The sequence below is a fragment of the Chionomys nivalis genome, chromosome 18 (assembly GCF_950005125.1).
Source record: "Chionomys nivalis chromosome 18, mChiNiv1.1, whole genome shotgun sequence".
Classification (NCBI taxonomy): Eukaryota; Metazoa; Chordata; class Mammalia; order Rodentia; family Cricetidae; genus Chionomys; species Chionomys nivalis.
Window position 1 is genome coordinate 22,728,711 of NC_080103.1, and position 26,838 is coordinate 22,755,548.

The 26,838-nt window shown below is 45.8% G+C and overlaps 2 protein-coding genes across 5 annotated transcripts in view; one reads left to right on the forward strand and one right to left on the reverse strand.

Moving 5' to 3' along the window:
• Elapor1 (endosome-lysosome associated apoptosis and autophagy regulator 1) overlaps positions 1-23,806 on the reverse strand; it is an 81,896-nt gene extending 58,090 nt beyond the window's left edge. Inside the window, exons 1-2 of one of the 4 annotated variants that reach the window (XM_057793160.1) lie at positions 23,766-23,806; positions 16,740-16,948 (exon numbers count right to left, since the gene is read on the reverse strand). In XM_057793160.1, coding sequence (XP_057649143.1) covers positions 16,740-16,892 — 153 coding nt within the window. In that variant the 5' untranslated portion in view covers positions 16,893-16,948; positions 23,766-23,806. Of the gene's footprint in view, positions 1-16,739; positions 17,040-23,765 lie in introns of those variants that run through there. The other 3 variants (XM_057793159.1, XM_057793162.1, XM_057793161.1) reach the window with 3 other exon arrangements.
• Positions 17,930-25,203, forward strand: Cfap276 (cilia and flagella associated protein 276). Its single transcript, XM_057793164.1, has 5 exons — positions 17,930-18,083; positions 21,626-21,742; positions 22,720-22,835; positions 23,260-23,375; positions 23,785-25,203. The coding sequence occupies exons 1-5, from the start codon at positions 18,003-18,005 to the stop codon at positions 23,853-23,855; spliced, it is 501 nt and encodes a 166-aa protein (XP_057649147.1). The 5' UTR covers positions 17,930-18,002; the 3' UTR covers positions 23,856-25,203.
• The last annotated feature ends 1,635 nt before the right edge of the window (positions 25,204-26,838 follow it).

The following is a 26,838-nucleotide window of genomic DNA, read 5'->3' on the forward strand; positions in this document are numbered from 1 at the left end:
GACCACAAAGGGACTGCCCGAGTCAATCACTGTGGGAGTTGTTTCTGTCCCCCTCATTCTTGCAAACACCTTCCAAAGGAAGCCGATGAGCTTCTTGGCTAGATGAACCCCCGATATGCTGCAACTTGCCTGAGTCTGGGAACCCGCTAGACAGGGATCTGATGCTGGTCCCCAGTGACTGCTTTGCCTGCTGCTGGCTCCTGTCTGACCCCATTCTGTCACGCACTTCATTTCACTCTGTGGCTTCCTGCAGCTGCCTGTTCCTTTCACAGCTGTGTATCTGCGGGTGTGGAGCTCATATCATATCCTTCTTCGTGTCTTTATTTTCTTAGTTCATCATGTTCGGTAAATAGCTTAGAGGCTGGTGTGGTGGAGCATGACTTTAATCCCAGTGTGCCAAAGGCAGAGGCAGGTAGCTCTCTGGGGGTTCAAAGCTAGCCTAGTCTACACAGTGAGTTCTAGGTCAGTCAAGGTTACATCGTGAGAGCCTGTCTCAAAAGACAAACAAAAAATTAATAACTTGGTGCATACATTGGTTTAATTTTTGGAAGATTAAAGTTGTTCAATATAAGAAATCAGTGAGGTGGCTAAGTGGGTGAAGGTGCTTGCTGTTAAGTCTGATGACTTGAGTTCAAACCATAGGTTCTGTATGTTCCTTATGGTGGAAGGAACAGACAGATTTCTGCAAGACCTCCACATTCATACTGTGACATACTTGTATCCTCCCTGCAACTACACACACACACACACACACACAAACACACACACACTACATAATTAAAAAAATTAAACATCAGAGAAAAGATTAAGTATTTTATAAGAACAAACAATGATAACCCACAATTTCTAGAGAGAACCTGCTACTGACATTTTCAATATTAAGTGCTCTGATACATCTGTTCTCTGGAACCAGTTACCGATATGGAGAATATTTCTCAATAGTCCAAAGAAGGCAAAAAAAAAAAAAATTCAGAACCTGTATAGGTGGAGGATGAGAGCCACAAGCAAAGGGAAGGGAACATCAAGAGACCAGCTCTGCTGCTTGACTGGCAAGTGTTAAACATCTCAGAGGAAAAGGCAGCTCCTCCCCTGCACCAGATGTGTGGATCCGAAAGGCTGTCCCAAGTTTGTCCCAAGTTAATGGAATCAGCTCTCCTTAATAGAGGACGGCAGGCATTGGTAGGGTACTCTGAAGGAACTCCAGCTGATGAATGTCCAAAATACTTTGCTTATGAAAGGTAGGTTCCCTTTCGGTAGCCCTGTTTGCCCTGGGACTTCCTATGTAGACCTGGCTGGCCCCTGCCTCCGTGGCTCCCAGGTCTGCCTCACCACTCTGCAAGTTCTGCGGGATGCTTTTCAGATGTCTGACAGCCTTCTTCGTGTTGTAACAGTTCACAGTGATGTGCTAGGCAAGATCGCACTTCCTGACAGTCCGGTGACTGCAGGGGTTAACCACATACATATACATACGTGTGAGCATATGTACATGTTGTATACACACATATATATAATGCTCTGACTTTTTTCTCACAGAATGAGTCATCGGTGGATCTCCCCTAATGTTCACAGCTCAGGTTCTCGATCCAACCAAGACTTTAAGAACCTGACAGTCCAGTACGTGGCTCATGCCTGCAACACCAGCCCATGGGAGGCAGAGTCGGGAGGATCGTGCCGATATGAGGCCCTCTTCATCTATTCAGCACGTTCCAAATCAGTATAATGGGACCCTGCGTGGAAAAACAAAAAAACCAAAACTAACAAGCAACCGCCAGGTGTGGCTGTGCACGGCTGTAGTCCCAGCACTTAGAGGTCAGAGACAGGCGGGTCCTGGAAGCTGGGTCACCAGCTAGTCATCCTACCAAAACGACAAGCTTGTGCCTCTGTGTCAGAAGTGGGCACACAGGGCATCTGCCCATAGGTGCACACCAATGAGGAGCCTGACTCCCTAATGGACCTGACTCACTATCCGAGAACGTGGATTGTGTCTCGACATCTCTCCCTTTTGTGCTGATGATGAGAAGAAAGACTTAAAAGGAAGATCTAGCCCACCACGATCTGAGACAGAAAAGGGCTCATCTCGCCTCACGATGGTGCTCACAAACATTCATTAAGTCTTATTTAAAATCCACAATGCACAACCTACCAAGCTGCTCCCCATCTTGGGGCGCCCACTACAATCTCTCTAGAGTCCCTGCTTTGCTCCTGATGTTTTTTCTAAATAAACTTCTGCTCAAACAGTCTACACCCCTTGACTGAACTTACTTTTTTAAAAAGATGAGAACTGAGGGGACCCTGCACCACGCATGCCTTCTCAACATCCTCAGCATCCTGAAGGCACCTGTAGATGGTGTCCCTAGAATGAGCAGACCTGGTGACCTCTGCAGGTAAAAGTTTCGGATGTGCAAGTAGGGTGGAGAGGTGGCTCAGCGAGCAAAGACATCACAGCCAAGCCTGAGGATCTGAGTTCGGCCCCTGGGGCTCACACGGTGGAGGGAAAGAAAGGACTCCGACTTCCGCATGTGCACTGTGGCACATGGACACACATACAGCACACACATACACACACACACCAAATAATACTAGTAAGTTGGAGTGTACTGATGGCATTTTAAAACACTTACATTTTAGAGTTCCCTAAAAGTGGAAAGAATGCCTTCTTTCACGGAGAAATTCCCAGGAACTCCTATTTACACTCTGCCTGGCTCTGCCTTCACCTCTCACACCTGTGCCCACACCCTTCAGCTACTCCTCCCCTCGTTAACAAGGAAGCATTAAGCAACTGTCTAATTTTGCCTTTTATTTGGTAGCAGTAGTAAGATGCAGGTTTAGAAAAACATTCCCCTGAGCCGACACAAGATAGCTCGGCGTGTAAAGGCCCTTGCTGCCACATAGGAAGACCTGAGTTTGATCCCTGAGACCCACATGGTAGAAAGAAGCCAACTCTTACGAGTTAGCATCTGACTTCCACACGTGCACCATAGCATGGGGTGCACAGGTGCACGCTCCCACAGGCACACACGCACACACAGTTAAAAGGAGAAAGCCAGGAGCCTCGCCCTACTTCCTTTTCACGATGCAGTTACCTAGGTCTTTAAAAATGCGCTAATGATCCATGACAAGCGGAAGGGGAAAAAAGAGATGAGAGCCGCATGTCAGGCGTCCGAGACTTCAAGGCGTTTGCAAAGCGGTGTATGAAGATGTACTTGTCTCTAGCAGCTGTCAAGCCCTGACTGTAATGATCTGTTCCGTTCTTTAATCTGGAACACCACATAGGAGGTGCCTAAGAAAGGAATGCAGTGGAATAGTACAGACCAAGCAAAACCTAGGAGCTTGGCATACTCTTGGTTTTTTTTTTCTTTAAATTAAAAAAATTTAGCCGTTGCTTAACTTCCTTGATTTAGACAACCTGATAAAGCCGACTGGCCCTCCAGCTCTGCCCTTCATGTCTCAGTAACTCCCTGGGGTCAGCAAGCTCCGCTGGCTGCTCTCACAGCCAACATCTTCCGCGAGCCTGCCAGGGAGAAGACTAATGATGTCTTTGGAAGCCAGTGCTGCTCACCAGACACTAGAGGCCTACAGAAATGTGAAGCGCACACTTTGATACAGTAGTTTTATTTTCAAGAATTTATTCCAGAGATAGACAAATCTCCATCGAGCTGTAAGGGGAAAATTCCTGGAGCATAGTTACACATGACTGCAGTCGACCATGAGACACTAGCTTCATTACATTATGATACATACATCCGAGCACAGGCCTGGGAGATGGCTCGGCTTTGACTGCTTCCTGTGCAAGCCTGACAACCCGGGTTCAATCCACAGAGCCTATGTGAAGGTGGGAGGCAGGCAGGTACCAGCTCCACAAAGTGGCTCTGGCGGCCAGATACACATCATACACATACAGTAAGATCTACCGTAATGAAAACAATAAAATAAACAGGACACAAATTCCGATGCAATCTTTATAGACTTCTTTTTTTTAAGGATGTACAAAGTATTTCAAGAAGAATGTCATGTGTAAGTGTTGACAGAGGTTCGTCTTTGGGGACTTGTAGACCCAAGGGAAACTGGAAACCTCCTCTTTGCTGTGTATAACATTTGGACTGACTGGCTTCGGGGCAAGGACAAGGCAGACAGCATGGTGGCTAAGCGCCCAGCTGCCTGAGATCCTGCCCTTTCACTAGCTGAGTATCTTCATACATGCTAATATAATATCTTTTGGTACCTTAATTTTATCATCTACAGATTAGGGGCTAGTTAGGGAAAAGAAAGCGAAGCACCTCCTACGTGGTAAACTTTGGAAGTAGAGAATGAACAAAGTATGCAAAGATACTAGCCCATAGATAGCCTGCATTCTGGTCAGAAAAGATGAATAGTTAAACTATGTGCTTGAGCCTGAGGTGGCTCAGCAAGTGAAGGCACTTGCCGCACACCTAACAACATGGGTTCAAGTCCTGGGACTCACATGGTCGGGGAAGAAGAGAGCTGATTTCCACAAGCTGTCTTCTGACCGCCACCGCGTTCTGTGTTATGCACACATTCACACACGCGCGTACACACACATGCATACACACATGCATGCAGACACACACTCATGCATACACACACATAAAATTGTTTTTAAGAAAAATAAGTCTGAAGAGACAGCTCAGTGGTTGAGAGCGCTTATTCTTACAGAGGACATGGGTTCAGTTCCAGCATCCACACAGTGACTCACAACATCTGTAACTCCTGTTCCAGGGGACCCCGTGCTACCTTCTGGGTGTGGATGATTTTTATAGTGAAAGAGGAAGTGACAATAACCCCCATCTTAGGTTAAAATCTCACATTTTTCATTTATAAACTCCAACTTGAGAAAAGATGAGGCTATAAAAGATTAACAGGAAATCAAATTTATGTAATTTCTCCCAAAGAGAAACTGAGGAATATTGAGCAATATAAGCTATATGTCCATTCTTTGGCTAGGGGATCCCCGTTTCTAGGAAGAAATGACACCTGGGTATGCTGGTACACGCCTGTAATCCCAGCACGTGGAGGCTGCGGCACACGATGAGCAGTTTGAGCTAGCCTGGGCTATCTAGTGAACCCTGACCTCATAAAAAAAGGAAGGGAAGTAGAGGGGAGAGGAGGGACGGGGGCTAAGTTAACTGAATGGCAATGAAGCAAACACCGAAAAGGTGTGTTACAGTGTTTATTTCGGTGTTGGAACTTGTTGGGTGGGGCCAGAAGAAGGACTGTAAGTTCATCATCAACCCAGGCTGCCATGCTGGTCAGTTTTTGTCGACTTGACACAAACCAGAGTCACCTGGGAACCTTAACTGAGAAGCCACCTCCATAACATTGGCCTGTGGACAATGTCTGGAGCACACTTTCCTGACAGATGACTGATGTATGAGCACTCAGCCCACTGTGGACGGTCCTCTGGGCAGGGGGTATAAGAAAGCAGGCCGAAAGAGACATGGAGAGGAAGGAGCGTTCCTTCATGGTTTCTGCTCCTTTGAGTTCCGCCTGCCTTGCGTTCCTGCCTCAGTTTCCCTTGGTAGTGAGCCATAAGCTACGGGCTAAAATAAATCCTTTCTTCCTAACGTTGCTTTTAGTCATTTAAAAATTATTCTCAAATTCATTTTATTTCTGTGTGTATGTATGCTTGGGTAGAAGCCACACGCATGCTCTCTCACTGTCTGAAACTCTGGGACCATAGTATAAGTAGGTCTGAGCTAGCCTACTGAAAAATGAAAAAACAAGGAAAGGCTCAGAGGCGTCCACTAACAGCCAGCCAATTGCCAGACATCTGGACGAGATAGCCTAGATTAGCAAGTTTGCAGGCCCCCCCCCCCCCCCCCCCGCCAACCACAGTCATATGCAGGAGCCCAGCAGTGAGCAGCCATCCTGGCCAGGCTTCACAGTCCACCCAGAGAAGCTCCAGAGTTCTGAGCCAAACAGTGGTTATTCCTTTAAACCACTAGGTCTAAGGGAGGTTTGCGGCATGGCAAAAGCTAACTGGCATAGATTCTTTTCCTCCCCCTTCCCCTTCTCCTCCTCCTCTTCGTCATACTATTATTGAAAAGTTATACAAGTTAAAGCTACATTTGATTGAAAATGTAAGGGTTCAGCTAGAGACACACTTTGAGACACAACATACTTGAGGCCCTATATTCCATCCACAGGACAGGGAAAAATGGGCGGCGGGAAGAGGTCCTGTAACAGCAAGGATACCTTCATTGTTGATCCACGTTTGCGAACGTTATCCCTCCTTCGGGCTACAGAGTGCTTGCTAATACCCTTCCTTTCCCCAGAGACCCTCCAGTGTATTAAGACAGTATCAAGTCCCATGCCCATCTTTTCCCCTTCATTTCTAGTAATTAAACCTAGGGTCTTGTGCATGCTAAGCAAGTGCACTGCCAACTAAGCTATACCCCAGCCCTTGTTTAGTTCATACAAAATATTGCTATATAGCTCAGTCTGACCATGTACTCAATATTGTAGCCCAAGCTTGACCTTAAACTAGTAGTGATCCTCCTGCCTCTGCCTCCTAAATGTTAGGATTACATTCTTGCCTTGGGGATTAGGGATCAACATATGAATTTTAATCACTTACTCTCTGAAATAATTGACAAAGAAATCATACTCCGTTCCTTCTCTTGGGGGAACAGTTTAGCGTTGTCCAACAGTGACTCTGCATATAGCCCATGGCCCAGCACCTGACTTCTGTAGGCTCACAGCTTTGACAAACGTGCTGTATCTGTCTCCTATCAGATTGCCAATGGCAGCGTCATTTAAAATAGCAAAATGCTGGCGATACAAGCATCTCTCAACAGGAAAATTAACTTTTAAAATTATGACAATTTTGTTGTTGTTGTTTTGTTTTTCGAGACAGGGTCTCTCTATGTAACAGCCCTAGCTGTCCTGGAACTCACTCTGTAGACCAGGCTGGCCTTGAACTCACAAAGATCTGCCTGCCACTACCACCCGAGCGCTGGGACTAAAGGAGTATTCCCCTATCGCCCTGCTAAATTGTGACCTACTTATATAAAGGAGTATTTTATGACAATGAAAATGAAAAGATATTAAAAGACCACATAAAAATACAATAATCATGTACTATATAATTAACAAATAATATAACTATACAAACTGTAATAATTAGTGATAATAATAATGGAAATGGATGGATAGTAATTATGTATGATAAGTAACATTAATATACTAAAAAAGCAAATCATGCATTTTTATGAAGGTGAAAAGTAGAACTAAGTAAGAGTTTGTTTAGGGAGACATACATGTGAGGAAGAGAGATTAAAAAAGGAAAGGAAAGGGAAGAAAGCAGAGAACTAACACTCGGAGTAGCAGTGAGGGCTGGGGCTGGGGCTGGGGCTGGGGCTGGGGCTGGGGCTGGGGCTGGGGCTGGGGCTGGGGCTGGGGCTGGGGCTGGGGCTGGCAGCGAGTCTCCAGGGGGAATCTGAAGAGGAGTAGGAAAGGAATCCCTCAGGGAAAACAGCAGAAGGTTGCCCCGCCTGCCTGAGAAGTAGCCAGAAGGCCGATGCAGCTGGAGAGGAAGGAGGAAGAGGGGCGGCCTGTGTTCAGGGCCTTGCAGACACTTAAGAATTTGGTTCTCGCCGGGCGGTGGTGGCGCACGCCTTTAATCCCAGCACTCGGGAGGCAGAGGCAGGCGGATCTCTGTGAGTTCGAGACCAGCCTGGTCTACAAGAGCTAGTTCCAGGACAGGCTCCAAAACCACAGAGAAACCCTGTCTCGAAAAACCAAAAAAAAAAAAAAAAAAAAAAAAAAAAAGAATTTGGTTCTCATTCTAACAAGGAAACTTTAAAAAGATTTATTTTTATGATGTGTATATGGGTGTTTTGCTTGCATGCATTTCTGTACACCACATGTGTGCCTGGTACCTTTGGGGACCACAAGAGGACATCAAGTCCCCTAGAGCTGCCCTGTGAGAGCTAGGAATTGAACCCCAGTGAGCAGCCAGTGCTCCTAACTGCTGAGCCATCTCTCTACTCTGACAAGGCAGCTTTCAAATGCTTGAGCAGAAGAGGACAGGAATCAAGTTCATGTTTGATAAGTTTACTCAGCGAGTTAAACAAGAAGCCATTGTGGAAGGAAAGTGGTTATGTAGGAGGCCTGGAAATGGTGTCTTGAACAGGGTAACAGAGGATGACCGTGAAGCCATCATATTCTGAGTATATTTTGAAGACAGAGTTAGAGAATTTTTTTCTGATGAATTCCGTTAGAGGAAGGAGAAAGAGAGGAGCCAAGACTTGCGGCCTGAATAGCTAAAAGGAAGGGGTTGCCGGGAGCGAAGGTGAGAGAGCTTCTCTGAGGAACAGGTATTTTAACAGTGCTGAGGACAAGGGGTCTGGACAGGATGGACACGAGCTGCCAATCACATGAGGACTTACGGAGATCACAGGTGCAGCTGGATATACAAGTCCAGAGTTCAGAGGCAAGGTCTAGACTCGAGGTATGAATTCAGGAACCATTAATACATACACCGTCTTTGACACCATGGTCCTGTTTGAGATCGCCTAGGGAGTAAACACGGAAAAGACTGGGGAGAGAGAGACGGAGGGGTGGAGAGAGGTTCGATGGGTTCGACGTCCGACTTCTGGGAACTCACAGATTTACAGCTCAAGAAAACGAGGGGCCTAAAATCAAAGTGAAGGGAAGAAGCCACCAGGGAGGCAGAAACAAAGCAAAACCTCTAGCAGGGCTGGTGCCCTGAAACCAGGGAATGGCGCAGAGGCAGCTACCCGTGAAGCCATCAGGGCTCTCAGTGTGGTCGATGAAGACCGTTGCAAACAGAGACATGACCAAAGACGGGATAAGTGCCGTTTTCTCGAAAGTGCCGGGGGTGGAAATTAGTGTGGGATGTGCTCGGTAAAGGAGAGAGGTCTAGAGACACTGATGTCAGGCAAGGTTTCCAAAGGGGCAGTTAGCAAGGGCAGCAGCTATACAGACACAGAGTTCCGCGGAGTGGCAGCTGAGAGGCAGCCAAGAGAAGTCTGTTTTTCCTGGGAATCAAAACCATTCTAGGTCAGTTCTCTACCAGTGAACTACATCCCCAACCCCACCTTTTTCTTTTCTTCTCTACCTTTTCTTTCTTTCTTTAACAAGGTCTGGCTGTGTAGCAGGTCTGGCCTCAAACTTGTAGAAAAACAACCGTCTTGCCTCAGCCTTCCTAGTACTGGGATTGCAAACTTAAGCCACCATTGACTGTCTTTATTTTAAATCTTTGTTTTGTTTTTGTCTTTGAGACAGGGTTTCTCTGTGTAGCCCTGGCTATTCTGGAACTCACTCGGTAGGCCAGGCTGGCCTCAAACTCAAGAGATCCTCCTGCCTTTGCTTCCTGAGTTCTGGGATTAAAGGCGTGTGCCACCACTACCAGGCCTTTAAGTTTCTATTACTTATTTTTATCTGTATGTCGGTCTTTACACCACAAATATGCAGTGTCCATGAAGGCTAGAAGAGAGTATTAGATCCTCTAGGGCTGGAGTTACAGGAGGTTATGAGCTTCCATGTGGGTGCTGGGAACTGAAGCCAGATCCTCTGGAAGAGCAGTCAGTGCTCTTAACCTCTGAGTCATCTCTCCAGGCCCATGATTAAATGTTTATTGGTGTATATTTATTATATAGGTTTTTTAGTATTTAAATAAAATAATGATACATTTGGAAGTTGATGAGAACTATTTGGGGTGGATGTGGTGATACATGCTCCAACTCCAGCACTGGGCAAGTCAGCACGAGCATCTTGAGTTCTAAAATTAGCCCGGGCCACATCGCAACACTGTCTAAAAATAAATAAATAAAAGATTCGATGGAGGAGAGAAATGTATGACTCCAGAGTGAGGGAGAACAGCTGACTCGCATTAGAAAGCAAGAGGGACAGTCACAGTGAGAATCTGGCATTAGAGACTGGCCAGGCAAGTTCCTCCAGTTTGTCACCACTGTGATGTCACTTAAGACAATCTAATGACCCTGTAAAGTCTGCTAAAAGTAGCTCATAAAGGACTAACAAGCACATTACTGGCATGCAATACTTTTTGCCAAATACTTTCTGCAAATGATCTTGCTTAATCCTCCCAGCAATTACGAAAAGGCAAGAACCAAGTTACTTCCATCTTCTGGACAAAGAGGTGAAGGAAGGCAAGAGGTGACTGTCTTGCCCGAGGTTATGTGACTGAAGTGGGAGAAGGGGCCTGGATCTAAACACAAGACCTGCATCTCCAAGCCAGCAAAGTCCCATAGAAATGCGACAAAGCTACAGAGAAACCCTGTCTTGTCTCAGAAATGTAAAAAAAAGAATGAAAAAGTTGAAATTAATTTTAATAATGTTACATTTAGATACTATCTAGATCATATCAACTTAGAGTCATTATAAATTATTGAGATGCTCTTCTTATACTCAGTCTTCAAATTTGACAGGCATAAAAGTATAGCTCATTGCCAGCCTGGTCTATGGAGTGAGTTCCAGGATAGCCACAGCTACATAGTGAGACCCTGTCTCGAAACAACAACACCAACAACAAAATAAATAATAAATAATTAACACAAAATACAGCTCAATTCAGCACCAAATCCTCATCAGAAATGTTTGATCTCTGTGTTGACTTTATAAAGATTGCAGTTAAAAAAAAATACGTTCAGCCGGGCGATGGTGGCGCACGCCTTTAATCCCAGCACTCGGGAGGCAGAGGCAGGCGGATCTCTGTGAGTTCGAGACCAGCCTGGTCTACAGAGCTAGTTCCAGGACAGGCTCCAAAGCCACAGAGAAACCCTGTCTCGAAAAACCAAAAAAAAAAAAAAAAAAAATACATTCATTTACCCACGTTATCCTAAGCTAACTTAAAAGGTTTTCAGTAGTTGAATATCTATCTTTTATTTGATTAAAATGAAATAAGATTAATAATCTCATTGCTCAGGGTCCTAGACATACTTGTGGCCAGTTGTCCCCTACAGCTGGTGGCCATGAGGACAGAACTAATCTCCAGTCCTCCTGACTCTTTGCCAAGCTCCACCAACCCTCCCGGGATACCTTTCCCATCTATCCCTCTCCTTGTTTTTGAAAAGTGCATGTTCTCTCTTCAGATAGGGTTTAACTCTGTAGCCAAGGTGTCCCAAGGTGTCCCAGGCTCGTTTGGAACTGAGGCAGTCGGTCCGTCTGTCCCACTTGCTGGGGTTACCCACACAGCCGCCACACTCATTGCTTTTTGGGGGGTTGAGGGAAGATATGGGACACCACCCTCAGCTTTCAAGTCAAGCCATTTCTTTAGGTCTTAGTGGCTTTTATTTTGTTTTACTTTTATGTGTGTGGGCATTTTGCCTGCATGGAGGTCGGTGAACCAAGTGTGTTCCTAGTGTCTGTGGAGGCCAGAAGAGGTCATTGGATCTCCTTCAGCTGGAGTTACAGATGGCTGTGAGCCACCATGTGAGTGTTGGGATTGAACCCTAGCCCCCTGAAGACCAGCAGCTCTTCACTACTGAGCCCTCTCTCCAACAGCGGCCCTTAACAATTTATTTTTATTATGAGACAGTGTTGATTTTACTTCCTCTAACGTGGCTATACCCACCAACATTTATTGCATACTTTGCCCGATAAGCCAGACATGTGGCAGTACACAATTAATAAAATTGGGTTAATTTAGGACATAAGAGCTAGCTAGCAATACTCTTAAGCTATTGGCCAAGCGGTGTTTTAAATAATATAACTTGTGTAATTATTTTTGATCTGAGCAGCTGGGAACAAACGAGCAGCCTCCACCAACACTCTCTCTCTCCTTTCTTTTCTCTTTCTTTCTTCTTTCTTTCTTTCTTCTTTCTTTCTTTCTTTCTTTCTTTCTTTCTTTCTTTCTTTCTTTCTTTCTGTTGCTGTTGCATTGTTTTGATTTTCAAGACTTGGTCTCACTATGTAGCTCTGGCTGTTCTGGCACTAGCTCTGTAGACCACGCTGGCCTCAAACTCACAGAGATCCGCCTGCCTCTGCCTCCCCAGTGTGCTGGGATTAAAGGCGTGAGCCACCACCACAGGCCACAGAAGTCGTTTTCCAACATTTCCACCATTGTGGGATACTTCCTGGGAGCTCCGAGGTGCTGGGTGCTCTCTCCACCTGCCCATGGCCCTGACGAGCTCTAGCCTCCAGGAGAGAAGATAAAAGCCCAGAAGCTTCCATCACTAGGAAGTAATGTGGTAAGAACTCTAGACACCTCAACCCTCTAGAAGCTCATAAGAAAACAGGCGCTGAGTAAAAGGACCAGTCACCCTGCTCCCCAAGGCTGGGCCTTCTTTCTATGCTTCGGCTAGCAACCACTACCATTCCCTTACTCCAAAGTCCGGGCGAAAATCTGAACTTGCTCCTCAACAGTGCCTACACCTTTGATCTTTTCCATCCTCCAGCTTCTCCCGTCAGCCTGTCTGTCCCCTTGAGGCCTTTCCATTTATCACACGGACACTAACCTGATGCAGTCCCTTCGTTGACTCAAAGCCTGAGCTGGCTTCCTCACTTCTGCTCTGAGCTTTTATCCAACTCAACCATGCTCTTTTTTATTTCTTGTCTCCTCTGTCTGTGTGTGTGTGTGTGTTCTTCCTTTTATTTTCTAAAAAAGGTCTCATGTAGTCCAGGTTGGACTTGAATTTTCTGTGTAGCCCAGGATGACCCTGAATTCCTTCTCTCTCTACCTCCAGAGTGTTAAGAATGACAGGAGGGGGTGGCACTGGAGAAATGGCTCATTGTTTTTTTTTAAAAAAAGATTTATTTATTATGTATACAACATTCTGCCTCCATGTATACTTGCACCTGATCTCAATATAGATGGCTGTGAGCCACCATATGGTTGCTGGGAATTGAACTTAGGACCTCTGAAAGAGGCTCTTAACCTCTGAGCCATCTCTCCAGCCCGAGATGGCTCCCTGTTTAAGGGCACAGACTGCTCTTGCAGAGAACCCAAACTGAGCTCACAAGTATGCCTTGTGATTCTAGTTCCAGGGAGCTCTGACACTCCTGGGCTCTGTGGGAACCTGCACTTAGATGCACAGACCCACAAACAGACACAAAAACACTTTAAAGAGTGAATTACAGGAGTGCATGAGCCACTTACACCTGGTTTATATAATGTTGGGTTCGAATCCAGGGCTCTTTGAAGGCCAGGCAAACGCTCTAGCAACTGGAATATAGCCCTAACCCTCAACTATATCCCTGCTTATACCCCCTGAGTAGGCTGTCATCCTGGCCAGAAATCCTTCATGGATTCTCTGCTTGGTTTCTAACATTCTGACCTTATCTCCTTTTCTCCCCATGTCCATTCATATTGAACTTTCTTCAGGCTCCTCCCTCTATCTAGAAGGCACTCTGCCTCCATGTCTGCTCAGCGAGACTACTAATTACTCTAGAGGCCAGCCAAGTACCAATGATTCTGGTCAGGTTTTTTTCCTTGTCTTCTACTCACCTCTGTCTCGCCACTCCTGCTGACCACACATGAACCTCACTCGGGTCAATGTTCATACATCATTACTTGTGTGCTTGACTTGTTTTGCCTCCCAGTGTTTCTTACGGGCCTATGGCACCCTGGGGGTAGGTCTTTGACATGCGCCGTCTAATTCGGTTCACTCCCCACAACAGCCCTGTGAGATGGACAGAACTCCCTCCATTTTATAGGACAGGAATCCGAGGCTGTCGGAAGTTAATGATCTTGATTCCTTACTAAATGGCACAGTCGTCAAGCAACGAATTTTATTCTAATCCATGTCTGCCAGATTCCTAGGACCCCCTGGGCCTTTCAGTATGGAGTGGGAAGTCCCTCTGGGGGCTATTAGCACAGCTGCCTCAGGACTAGGCCGACTGTGTCAAAGGCAGTTTTCTGCTTCCTCCTTTGATTTAGATTTGTCGCACTATTAAAAAAAAAAAAAAAAAACAAAACCATGTCTGGCTCCCAGCCAGCTCTTAGCCTGGGCCAGCCCAGGGCTAGAGAAGTGATTCATGTGGACAAACATCAACCAGGATGTTTGTGACCCTGACTGTTGTAAACCTGTGACAGAAGGTGCCAAGCCCAGCACAGGTCTAGCTGTTTCCCCGCCCAGTGCTCTGCCACCTCAATAAAAACCTCGAAGCCAAGTCTCCCTCCTTCCTGCTTCAATCCGGCGGGAGCTCTCAGCTTTTATAGAGAGGCCGGGACAGCATTACCGTCCCTAGGATCAGCCTTGGTGTGATAAAAGGCCCTGGCATAGATAACCGACACAGGCTCTTGGGAAATTCATAGGAAAATCAAGACCCGAGAAGAGTGAATCTCCCGTGAGCTAGGTTTTCACCTGTTAGGGTTGGAAACCCTCAAACTAGTTGGATCAGTTTGTATTGCCTAATGAAGAACTCCACAATAATGGACGCATTCTTTTCCTCATTATTTTTGGAGTTAAGGGTGTTTAGAGGCTGTTTGCTCAAGGAGAGGGTAAACAGAGCTTGCTAATGCCCATGGCCAGTGAGCATGCCTCCAAAGCCATTCCAACCTGGCCAGCAGTGTGCATCTAATCAAAGAACCTGAGCCAAGAAGTGGGGGTAAACTAATCCTTGTTTGTATTTGAGGTGTATTTTTTTTTTATTTCAGTCCTCAAGACCCTCTGAGGTTGGCGTTATCAAATGTCTATTCCATGCCTCCAAAACCTGTGGTGTGTTGCACACCTATCCACCGCCTTCAGCTCACTTAATCTTAAGCAAATATTGGTTGTTTAAACTTATCTAAAGACACAGTTTGCACACAAAGGAGAGTTTTTAAGTTGATAGCCTTCCCTCCCTCTCCACCAAGATGACGTAAGTGTTTAAGGCCTTCAGTGTCTCATATGGTCCACACTGGACAAACGTCTAGTGACAGCCAGCAGTTGAATGGTAGAATCTGTATCTTCCTCAAAACAGTGTTTAATCCTTAGGCAAGGGAATTAGACCACAGGCCACCAAAACCAGTGAACCAAAGCCAGTGTCACTGGGAAGATCATCGTGTTCTTGATCATCTTTAAAACACATCACAAAGCGGCTTGGTAAAAATATAGATGGCCAGGGCCAGGGTGTTACTGAGACTAGTAAAAGTTCTGAGAAGCCCGCCGATGGGTCATTTTCCAATTTTTGCTGTTTTTTTCCCGTAGGTGTTTTTTTTATGATATATGTATTAATATGAGCACACACATTTCAAACGAAGGTCGGGGGTGACTCTGTAGCTGAGGAGGAACTTGAATTTCTGATCCCACTGCCTCTACCTTGCAGGCGCTGAGATAACAGATGTGAGCTGCTACGCCTTGTGTATTCAGCATCAGGGAATCAAACCTGAGCTTTGTAGATGCTAGACAAGCTTTCTATACGCTATGCAAGATGTGGGCGGTTTGAAAACATGTCAAAAGTCTAACAAAGTCTAGCAAAACCTAGCAAACGTTTTTGAGAGGTTAAAATAATCCTTGTAGTTACGTCTCAGCCATAGGGGTCACTTCAGTTTGTTTTTTTAATTTTATATGTACCACATGCATGCAGTGCCCCCAGAGACCAAAAGAGGGAGTCAGATCCCCTAGAACTGGAATTACAGATAGCCATGTGGGTGCTGGAAACTGAGCCCAGATCCTCTACAAAAGCAGCAAGTTCTCTTAACCACTGAGCCATCTCTCCATCCCTGGGTCACTTTAAATATTAATGAATCTAACTTTATTCGTGTAAAAATCCCCCTTGCTTCTTTTATGATTTGTTATGCTTGTAGACAGACTAGTGCTTAGAGGCTCTATATAATAATACTTCTTCTCCTCATGGGACTGGACCAGCATTGTTAGTGAGCACTGATGACTCACAGGGATTATTTTAACCCCTCAAAACTTTAGCTGGGTTTGACATTTAGCATTATTTCAAACCTCTCACATTTTGCATAGATAAATTTTATTCCACCTTCCCCAATATAGTTCTTGTAAATATTTTATTGTTGACTCTACCATATGTGCTTAAGTCACTTAGAGCAAAAACCAAGTATTATTTTGCTAATACAGGAACTATCGAGTTTTGCTATTCCTAATGTCATATGCCCCTCTCCCCCAAAACAATTTTCAAAAAGCATTTTTGTTGTTGTTAAAAGACATTCACTTCCTACTGCCTGGATTATGTTGCTAACATTTTAGAGACACCTTGAAAAAAACTCATGGCATATGTTAGCAGAAGTTCAGAGGGGAGGGTGAGAGAAAACACGTAAAACGTGCTAAACACTGCACACAGCTACAAGGGAACAGGCAAGGCGTGCCAGCAGGACCACTGTTAGCAGCCTGAGGGCAATTGAGTGTTAACACCGAGGACACACTTCCGAGCTTCCCACCCTCAAACCCCAAGGCTCCTGAGACCCCAACTTTCTCCTTATCCTTTCTTCTTTCTGTTTGGCCTCTCGGTGTGTCTGACCACTTTTTAGGCAATTTCACCCCATCTGGAATGCAAAGCCTGTCTTCTTTCTCTTTATTTCCGGGAACTGTCACTGCTTTGGTCCTTATTTGCTGAGCCAGAGCCGAGAGCTTGTGAGGGTGATCTATTTTATGAGTCCTTCAATGGGCTGGTCTCCCCCACCACAACGCCAACCTGCTTCCCTCCCCCCAGCCCCTTCTCCTCATCCCTGGAGAAATTTGAACTCTGTGGCCTCTGAAACTATGACTGGATCCCCAAGGTCTCCATCTGGACTAAGCCTTTTTTTTGGCCAAAGTGAGACCAGGTCAAGGAGGTGGAATAAACAGTACCTCTTTGCAGGCGTGAAGCTCGGGTCCGGTTCCCAGGGTCACCTGGAAGGTGGTCTCAGCCCAGAGCAACAGCCACAGAAGCCGGGATGTGCGCCTTTCACTTCTTCCTCCGCCTCTGGCAGAGGGATGAGGGTTGAGACTAGGCTCAGCCATAGCGCTGTCCTGAGCCAGCGGCAGTAGCGGCTCAGGTGCTGCGGTGGCTGCTTATGCTGGCAGAAGGAGGAAAAAAAGAGGAGGGAGGTACACAGGGGGAGGATGCAAGGGGCTGGACTCGCTTCAGTCACCTCCCTGCGGCTACGCCAAGGCCGCCCATCCTTCCTCCTCCCTCGGTCCTCTCCTCCTCCTATCCATGTCGCCTTGACAACCGCATCCTCTTCGCTCAGCGCGGGTGGGGCAGGGACCACGCGCGCCTCTGCCGCTCACCTGCCGGTATCCATGGCAGCCGCCACCGCTGGCGCGCGGCGTGGGAGTGCGCGCGCCAGGGTTCGCAACTAACCCAACAGGCTTATGTAAAGCTCGCGGTAAAAGAACTCCCCCTCTCCCCCACAAAAAACCATCTCAGCAGTTCATTTCGCCCCTATTGCTCTTCCAGGTCAGGGATTATTTCTAAATATCTTATTTTGTAAACGTGGCTTGTGAAATGATAAAGGGAAGACAGACGTCATCACAACCTTCCAGGGATCGTCTCCTAGAGCGGCCCCAGCACTAAGTGCAAAAGCCACTTCCACGCTTCCACCCCGCCAAATCCATCCACGTTTTTACAACCGGGTCGATAAGCAACCTGACGTCTGCATAGTTAAACAGCAAGGAGAATGACCTAACCGACAATTTTCCAATCAGGACACGTGAGATCTTTGGGTTTCTGATATTCTCGTACTCTCATTTGCTTTGAAAATGGGGACGCTTTCTTTTAGGCGAGGGTGAGAAGGAAACCTTTGAGCCATCCTAAAGGACTTCTTTCGTCAGCTTTTGCGGAACTCCCGTGCTGTGGGAGGCCTGCGTTTTCCTAAAGAGGCTCCAGAGGGCAATCCAGGTCTGCTATCTCGGTATTCACAACCTCCTCCCAAGGAGCCTTCTGAGTTGAACCGCCAGGTGGCGCACCTCTAGAAGGGAATAAGTCTCTGTCATAAATGCAGGGGTAGTTGCCTGGCAACCAAAAACTGGGCGTTCCAAACAATTGGGACCCGGGATCCTCTAGAGCCAGGTCGTGCTGCGGCTGCGCTAATCTCCTGGAACTAATTCTGAATCTTTGGGCCTTTAAGTATGCCTCATTCTCAGGAATCTTTCTCGCACCTTGCGTTAAGTGACGAAGACACACACTTGGGAAATCTGCGGGCATCTAAGGTACTGAGGTTTCCTCAGAAATTCCCAGTGGGGTCTCCAGCAGACTCCTGGTAATAACCTAACTCTGGTGAGACCACCTAGTATCAGAGAAATCTGGTTTCTGTCTGTCTCCTTGGTCCACTATTCGGGTCTGCTAACGTTTCAGAAGTGGTTTTCAGGAGAGGGAAGTGAAGTCTTCTGTAGAATAAGGCCCCTCAAAGCAATGACTAATATAAATGATGGGAAAACTGAGTTCCACTAAATTACTATTTCCTTCTTGCATTGAGATCTGTACTACAAAGACAGATGAGATGTGAAATAGATGAGAACCCTCTGAGAGACGCCAGGTCATGCTTCAAGCAAGTCTTCATGATACCTCTGTCCTCTGGTTAATGCAAGAACACATCTGTTTATGTGTGTGTTTAATTGTGTTTAGTGCTCTGGAATAAAAGCCATATTTTTCCTAGTTTAAGTATTGGAGCTATTTGAAAAGGTACACAATAAAGTGAATTAAGTGGTAATTTGAGCTTGATAACAATCAAAAGAGCTTCCTTCTATTCAATCTTGTTATTTATATGCCAGGCACTCTGTTAAACTCTAAGGGCATGTAGTCTAAAATTATATAAAGTTACTGTCCAGTTAGTTTAGTGGGAAAGACAGGCCAGCAACAGCATCAGTAAAGATGCTTAGACTAAGCCAAGCACACGCCTATAATCCCAGCAGTTGGGAGGCGAAGACGGGAGAACCAGGAATTCTAAGCCTGCCTGAGCTATAAGAACCTGATTCCAACAACCCACACACATACCAAACACAAACAATGTGCTTCCCACAGGGGCACATGTACTGTGAAGGAATCACAGGTAGAATGCCTTAAGAGTAGGAGCTTGAAGGAGGGTTTCTCAGAAAAGGTGAGTGCCATCTCGATGAGTCAGCTGGGACAGAACAGATGAAAGTGTGTGTGTGTGTGTGTGTGTGTGTGTGTGTGTGTGTGTGTGTGAAGTTAGGAAGAAGGAAAGGAAAAGTCAGATACTTAGGGGAAAGGAAACAGAAGGTGCATATGCCTGGGAAGGAGAGACAGGGTGGTCTGGGAAGCTGCAAATCCAGAAAAGCTAAATGTTGGTGTGAACTAGAGACACAGGGCAATGGGTGCTAGAGCCCAGACCTTGGTGGCTGAGTGTTGTGAACGTTGCATCAGAGAGCTAGGAATCAGCCTGGAGGTGTTGGGAATCATGGGATTTCAAACTCTGGAGCATCATGGTCGGACTGTGTTAAAAATCACACAGCTCTGCACATGTCTTTCAGTAAATGTGTGTTAAATGAATATAAGCAAAATGGGGCAACCTATAGCCACAGCATAGCAGGTTCAAGACCAGCCTAGATGATATGAGACACTGTCCTAAAAATTAAAACTGGTGACCTATGTGGGTGAATTTGATTGATGGGGGGAGGGTGCCATTAACATTTAAAGACTGGTCTTAAGAGTATCGTGTGCTCGGTAAGTTAGCTGTAAATATGCCACTGCTGATAGAAATGTACTTTGGTCACATCCTTGACTACTGTGTGAATAGAGTGTAGCCATAGTGAAAGTGGAATCCAGAGTCTCAAGACAGCTGGCTGGGGTTTGTCCAGATCCCCAATGGAATGAGTCGGTAGAAATATGCCTGCACCTTTACTATGGCCCTGATAGTCACAGTGCCCGAGTTAAAGAACCAGCCCAGGTGCCTGTCCACAGGAATGTATAAATTGTGCTAGATATGCACAGTCAAGTATTATCTTGTCATAAAGAACATTTATATTTTGGGGGAGATGGGTGTAACATAATGAGGGGGACAAGGCAGATGCAGAGAGGTAGATGTGGTGTATGCAAGATCTAGTTTAAAATGAAAGACATGAGACTGGAGTAGCTGTGCGGTAGAGCATTTGTCCAGCATGAGTTTGATCCCCAAAACAAGTCGGGGAGGGGATGGGCCATGAAAATAGAGAGGGGACTGTTTGGAAAAGGAACAAGAAAGAATAATGGGGGACAAATGTGGTCACAGTTTTGTGCAGGCATTAAAATATCATGATGAGGGCTGGAGAGATGGCTTAGCGATTAAGAGCACTGGCTGCTCTTTCAGAGGTCCTGGGTTCAATTCCCAGCAACCATGTGATGGCTCACAACCGTCTATAATGGGATCTGATGCTCTCTGGCACGCAGGCATCCATGCAGACATGACACTCATACCATATATATATTGGTGAGAGAGAGAGAGAGAGAGAGAGAGAGAGAGAGAGAGAGAGAGAGAGAGAGAGAGAGTAGGCAGAGTCAAGGAGATGTCATGTAGCTGATGTAGCTGCCTAAGGAGAAAAATGCCAAAACAGAACTTTCCTGGTAAGCCACAGCCTCGTGCTGATATATAAATAAACGGAAATGGGCTAATTCAAGATGTAAGAGCTTGCTAGAAATATGCCTGAGTCATTGGCTGAACAGTATTATAATTAATACAGTTTCTGTGTGATTTATTCGGGTCTGAATGGCCAGGAAACAAAAGAGCAGTCTCCATTTACACAGAGTTATAGTGCCAGAAATCTCAGAAATCAAATAAGGTCAGGGTTGGGAAAGATCTTTCTAGTAGCCACAGAGATCACGGCTCTACAGCCAGGACAGTGTCAGTGGGCACTGGAAGAGAGGTCACACTACAATGGTTGGAGACATGAACGGTGACAAAGGAAAGATAGTAATTGTTGGTCGTGAAGAAGTGTGGTTTTGTGGAGAGGTGACAGTGTGGCAGACATACCTTGATAAAGTAGAGATGTTGGAGCCGAATGAGGGTGTGGAAAATGGTACAGAGAAGGGACCAGCATAGAACGAAAATGGACAGGTGACAGTTGTGTGGCTGGGGCAGACTGTGGGGCCACTGGCAGTGGGACCAGGATTTATTCCTACTGCTTGTTCTGTCCTTTGGAGCTCATTCTCTTTGGAGAGATACCTTGCTCAGCCTAGATATAGTGGGAAGGCCTTAGTCCTGCCTCAAAGCAATGTGCTAGACTTTGTTGACTCCCCATGGGAAGCCTTAGCCTCTCTGAGGAGTGGATGGGGAGTGGGGTGGGGGGAAGGTGGAGAGGACAGGAGGAGGGGAGGGAGTAGGAACTGGGATTGGTATGTAAAATGAGAAAAGATAGTTTCTTTTAAAAATTAATTTTAAAAAACGTAAAAAAACCATTTCATCTTTTCTCCAAACTTGGGACTTCTAAATATGAACATATACATTGTCTTTCTGACCTGTTCCCCAAGCCTCCTCTACTCCCAGCATCCTGACCCACCAACTTCTTCTGATTCCCTGGTCCATTTCAATCATTTCTCACTCAGAACACTTAGGGAGTCCCCGCCCCAGTTATCACGCCTCTCTTTGTAGCTGTTCTGAGATTCAAGGAAAATGGGATGGAGCACGGTGATGAACGTGACCCGTGCTGGAGCACGGTGATGAACGTGACCCGTGCTGGAGCACGGTGATGAACGTGAGCCGTGCTGCATCACCAAGGCCTCCCGTAACCAAATCCTGCATGTTGTTTCTCTGTTGCAGAAACTGCCATTTCCGAGCCCAACTCACCTTGCTCAGCAGCAGGAGCCCTGGAACCGGCTCAGCTCAACTCCCACCGTTACCTCCATGAGGCGAGACGCCTACTTTTTTGATCCGAAGGTGCTTAGCATTGAAACACTACTTCTTTTTGCATCCACTTAGGGCTCAATATGTACCTTCTGTTTTACTTTAATTAATTAGTTAACTAATTTGTTTCAAATAGAACCTTGTTACATAGTCAAAGCTGATCTCAAACTTAGTATTTAGCCCAGACTGGCCTGGAACTCTTACTCCTTCTGTCCCAGTCTTCCGAGTATTGGAGTAACAGGTTTATACCAGCATGCCTGACATTAATATCCTTTTCTTTCTTTCTTTTTTCTTCTTCGAGATGGGATTTTTCTGTGTAACAGCCCCGGCTGTCCTGGAGCTCATTTTGTAGACCAGGCTTCAAACTCAGAGATCTGCTTGCCTCAGCCTCCCGAGTGCTGGGATTAAAGGCACGCACCACTACCACTGGCATTAATATCCTTTTTTAAGATAGTCTGAGGTGCCTCAGTATCTTTCCTTTTGTTCCCAATTCAAGATCTTACCAAATCCAAAGCCAACCTTTTAAGTCACAAAGTTTGCTCCAAATTACTTTTATCAAATTTCTTGTCACACGTTGTAGTAAATCAAAGACTGAGCCAGATGGTGGTGGTGCACATACACGAATCTCTCTGAGTTCGAGGCCAGCCTGGGCTACTAAACGAGTTCGAGGATAGCCAGGACTACACAGAGAAACCCTGCCTTGAAAAGCAAAAGCAAAAACAAACCAAAAAAATCAAAAGCTGAATATAACCATGAATGAGATAAGATTTGTCAAACTCAAAGACCATTTTCCCATCTCACCAGTGATCTTACCATTCTTAGCCTAACCATAGGAGACCATTCCTATGGATGAGAGTCACCAAGTCATCACAGTGTACAAGGCAGTGTTAGGTGGTAGTGGGTTCCTGCTCTTCTGGATACAATCTGAATAGAATAGAGAGATACAATCTGACTGGGGTCAAGGCGCAAAATCAGCGAAGTGAACTGTGGGAGGACTGCTTCCTCTGCAGATACCAAAGGATGATCTGGATTTCCGCTTAGCAGCCTTGTATGACCACCACACTGGGGCGTTCAAGAACAAAACGGAGATACTGTTACACCAGGAGACGGTCCAGGATATCAGTGGGTAAGTGACGGCAGCAGTCGCTCCCCGTCCTAGGAACGCTACCATCAATCATGTAAGGTAAAATGATGGGTGGCAATATGAACAAATACCATAGTTGGTTTTTATCTGCAGAATAGTTTGCTTTTCTCTTTGTCTTAGATGTGCTGGGGATCAAACTTAGAATGCTTAGTCATGTATGCTAGATAAGCGTTGTACCAACGAGCTACATCCTTTGGCCTCATTCCTGTATTTCATTTTCTAAAATGAGTGGAAATCCTCAGCTGCATAGTTCATCTATCCAGATAAGTTCATCTGGATAAACGGACAAATGCTTTGATAATTCTAGAATGTAAATAGGTCTTGACTTGAAATCTTATGAAGTTATCTTTCCCTCTCACCGTTTCCTGTTTGGTTGACGTCACTCTCCTCTTGTCTTCTCTTATAGACGCAAGATCCAGTTTCCTGGAGAATGTCCTCCGGCTCCCATCACTTCCCGAGCTAACATCAGACACTGGATCAACCCTAAGAAAGAATCTATCCACAGCATCCAGGGATCCATAGGTGAGGGTCAGAAGACAAGGCGGCACACAGCAGATGCGGTGGGGGTGCAATCTCTCTGAGCCACCAGGAATAGGGGTTACTGGCTGGCAGGAAGCTTAGAGACTATTTAGGGTGTAAATTGGTGATGAAGCCGTCACCTATTTAGACTAAGACTAGGGGACATGCTGACCATAGAACTAGGGATTCAGGTTTTTAGATTAGGCCTCGGTGATATTTTGAGCAGGGCAGACACAGGAAGTGAATTTGGGAACAAAGGCCTTAGCTAACTTCCATCAGTCCCTCGTATGCCAATTCCCCTCTTTAGGAGAATCTTCTCACGGCACCAGTAAATGCATTGATTAAAGGATTTGGAAAGGGGGTGGGGTAAAAGGGTCTGAAATTCCAGCTCACCCCGTTCTCTTTTCTCCAGTGTCTCCTCACACAGCAGCCACCAACGGAGGTTACTCCCGGAAAAACGATGGTGGCTTCTTCTCCACCTAGTGGTGACAACTGGGCTAGTTTCATCATGGTGGAACATCCAGCTGTCCTTCTCCATTAAATAGCTTTGCTCAAGATGAAGCCTGAAGTGTCTGCTGCCCGTGTCACCTTTTGACCACTCTTAAAATATGAGGAAAACTCTCCAGTTCTAGAATCGATTCCTGTTGCAACCTGGAAAGTCATTTTGCCAGAAGGATTTAGGATAAAACAACACTGGTTTGGAAGGGACACAAGTATTCAGTTTACAAGTTTGTAAACTAAAGTCACAGCCCCACAGAGCCAGTTAGTGCATCCGACACTAAGTGTCAGGGAAACAGGAAATGGACGTAGTCGGCTCTCTAAATGAGCAGGTTATCATTGTTCTAAATGCATCCTGTAGCTAACTGCTAAAGCCACATTAATAGACTTTAGACTCTTGAGTTTACTCATCTGCTTTCCCCTGGTCCTACTCCTTGCCTTCCTCCAGTCTCTGTCTCTCTACTGCCTGGAAGTCCACTCTCTTTTCTGTGTTGATTTTGCCTGTGGGATATAGCGCCAATTCTCACGAGCATTGTTCAAAAACGTAGTGTTTGGATTTCAAGGTACCTAAAATTTGATGCGTTAACTTGGCTTCTAGTCTTAGAAGTCATGGGGCTGGGGAAATGGCTCAGTGGATGAAGTCTTTGCTGGGCAAGCACGGGGTCCCCAGCACACATCTGTAACTCCACTGCTGTGGGGGCAACTGTGTGGGGAGAAAGGCAGATCCGAGGGGCTTGCCAGCTAACCAGTCTGGCTGAGACAGCTGAGTTCCTGGTCATGTCAGAGACCCGGTCTCAAACAAACTTCAACCTCTGGTCTCTCAGGTGCACACAGAGGCACGTGAATGAATTCACACAAATATGCACACACACACACACACACACACACAGAACACAAGTCACTCATAAGAACCTGTTGTCACAGCTGGGCGGTGGTGGCGCACGCCTTTAATCCCAGCACTCGGGAGGCAGAGGCAGGAGGATCTCTGTGAGTTCGAGGCCAGCCTGGTCTACAAAGAGAGTTCCGGGACAGGCTCCAAAGCTACAGAGAAACCCTGCCTTAAAAAAAAAAAAAAAAAAAAAAAAACAGAAGGGCTGGAGAGATGACTGACAACATTGTTTCATTTGTGACTCAAATACAGACGGGAGCTCTTCCAGTAACTGCCATGTTCCGTTTCTGTTCAAACTTCCAGTCTTCTCAGTCTCTGTTGCCCTATGCAATACGAAGTTTCTGCAATTGGGAGGCTAAGGAACGAATATCAGGAATTCATGGTCATCCTTGGCTGTACTGTGAGTTCAAGGCAAGCCTGAATACCTCCGATATGATGCTCTGTCTCAAATAAAATAAAATAAAAGCTTAACATTCTGAAATTTTGAACTGAAAAGAATTCTTAAAATTTCGTTTTTCAGGGTAGCATTCTCCTGATACCAAAACCAGATAAAGACACACATACACTTACATACTCACACACAAACACACACACACACACTCACACAATCAAACACAAATACATTTCAACAATATTACAGACACTTATTTGCACACATTTAAAAGTAGGAAAAATGAAAGGTTTCTGTTTGTAATGAATGTTAAGGTGGCTTCGGTAAGAAGGGGCTGCACTAAAGGTGCCCCACCTCTCCCGGCTAGGCTCATGTATTTGAGTATTTGTTTCCCAGCTGGTGGACTGTTTTGAAAAGATGAGGAGGTCTAGCCTTGTTGAAGAAGGTGTACACTGTGGGGTAGGCTTTAAGGTTTCAAAAGCCCACACCAGACCTAGTCTCAGCTCTCTTTCTGCCTCTAACTTGTGGATCTGACATAAGCTCTCAGTGTTGCTCCTGCACCATGCCTGCCTGCTGCCACAATCCCTGGAAGGATGGTTGTGGACTAAGCCTCTGAAATTGCAAGCAAAATTCCAATTAAAAGATTTCTTTAAAAAGCTGACTTGGAGTCGGGCAGTAATGGCTCATGCCTTTAATCCCAGTACTTGGGAGGCAGAGATAGGTGTATCTCTGTGAGTTCGTGCCCAGCCTGGTCTACAAAATGAGTTCCAGGATACAGGATAGCCAAAACTGTTATATAGAGAAACCCTGTCTCAAAAAAACAAAAACCAGGGGCTGGAGAGATGGCTCAGAGGTTAAGAGCACTGGCTGTACTTCCAGAGGCCCGGAGTTCAGTTCCCAGCAACCACATGATGGCTCACAACCATCTGTAATAAGATCTGGTCCCCTCTTCTGGCATGCAGGCATACATGCAGACAGAACACTGTATACATAATAAATAAATAAATCTTTAAAAAAAAAAAAACACCAGCCGGGCGGTGGTGGCGCACGCCTTTAATCCCAGCACTTGGGAGGCAGAGGTAGGTGGATCTCTGCGAGTTCGAGACCAGCCTGGTCTACAAGAGCTAGTTCCAGGACAGGCTCCAAAGCCACAGAGAAACCCTATCTCGAAAAACCAAAAAAAAAAAAACACCAAAAACCCAACAAACAAAACAAAAAGTTAGGTCATAGTGTCTCTTTACAGCAATAGAACACCAATTAAGACAAATATAAATGCAAAACTCAACAAGATACGAATCAAACCCAATAGCACATAAAAAGGATTATTTACTGTGATCAAGTGGAGTCCATGACAGGGATGATAGTTCAATATGTAAAAATCAATAAACATAATATAGTACATCAACAGGCTGAAAGATCAAACCTGTATGATCGTCTCACCAGATGGAAAAAGGTATTTGATAAAAATCCAACATCCCTTCAGGATTAAAACAGAAGAAATCATGTGTAGAAGCTCATGGCCCCAACATTATTAAGTCCACATACGACAAGCCCACAGCCAGTGTGTCACCGAATGGGAGACAGCTGCAAGCTTTCCCTCTGATATGTGGGACTAGGCAAGGACACCCATTCTCATCTCTTGTATTCGGTATGATGCTGAAGTCCCAGCCAGAAAAGGCTGAGAGAAA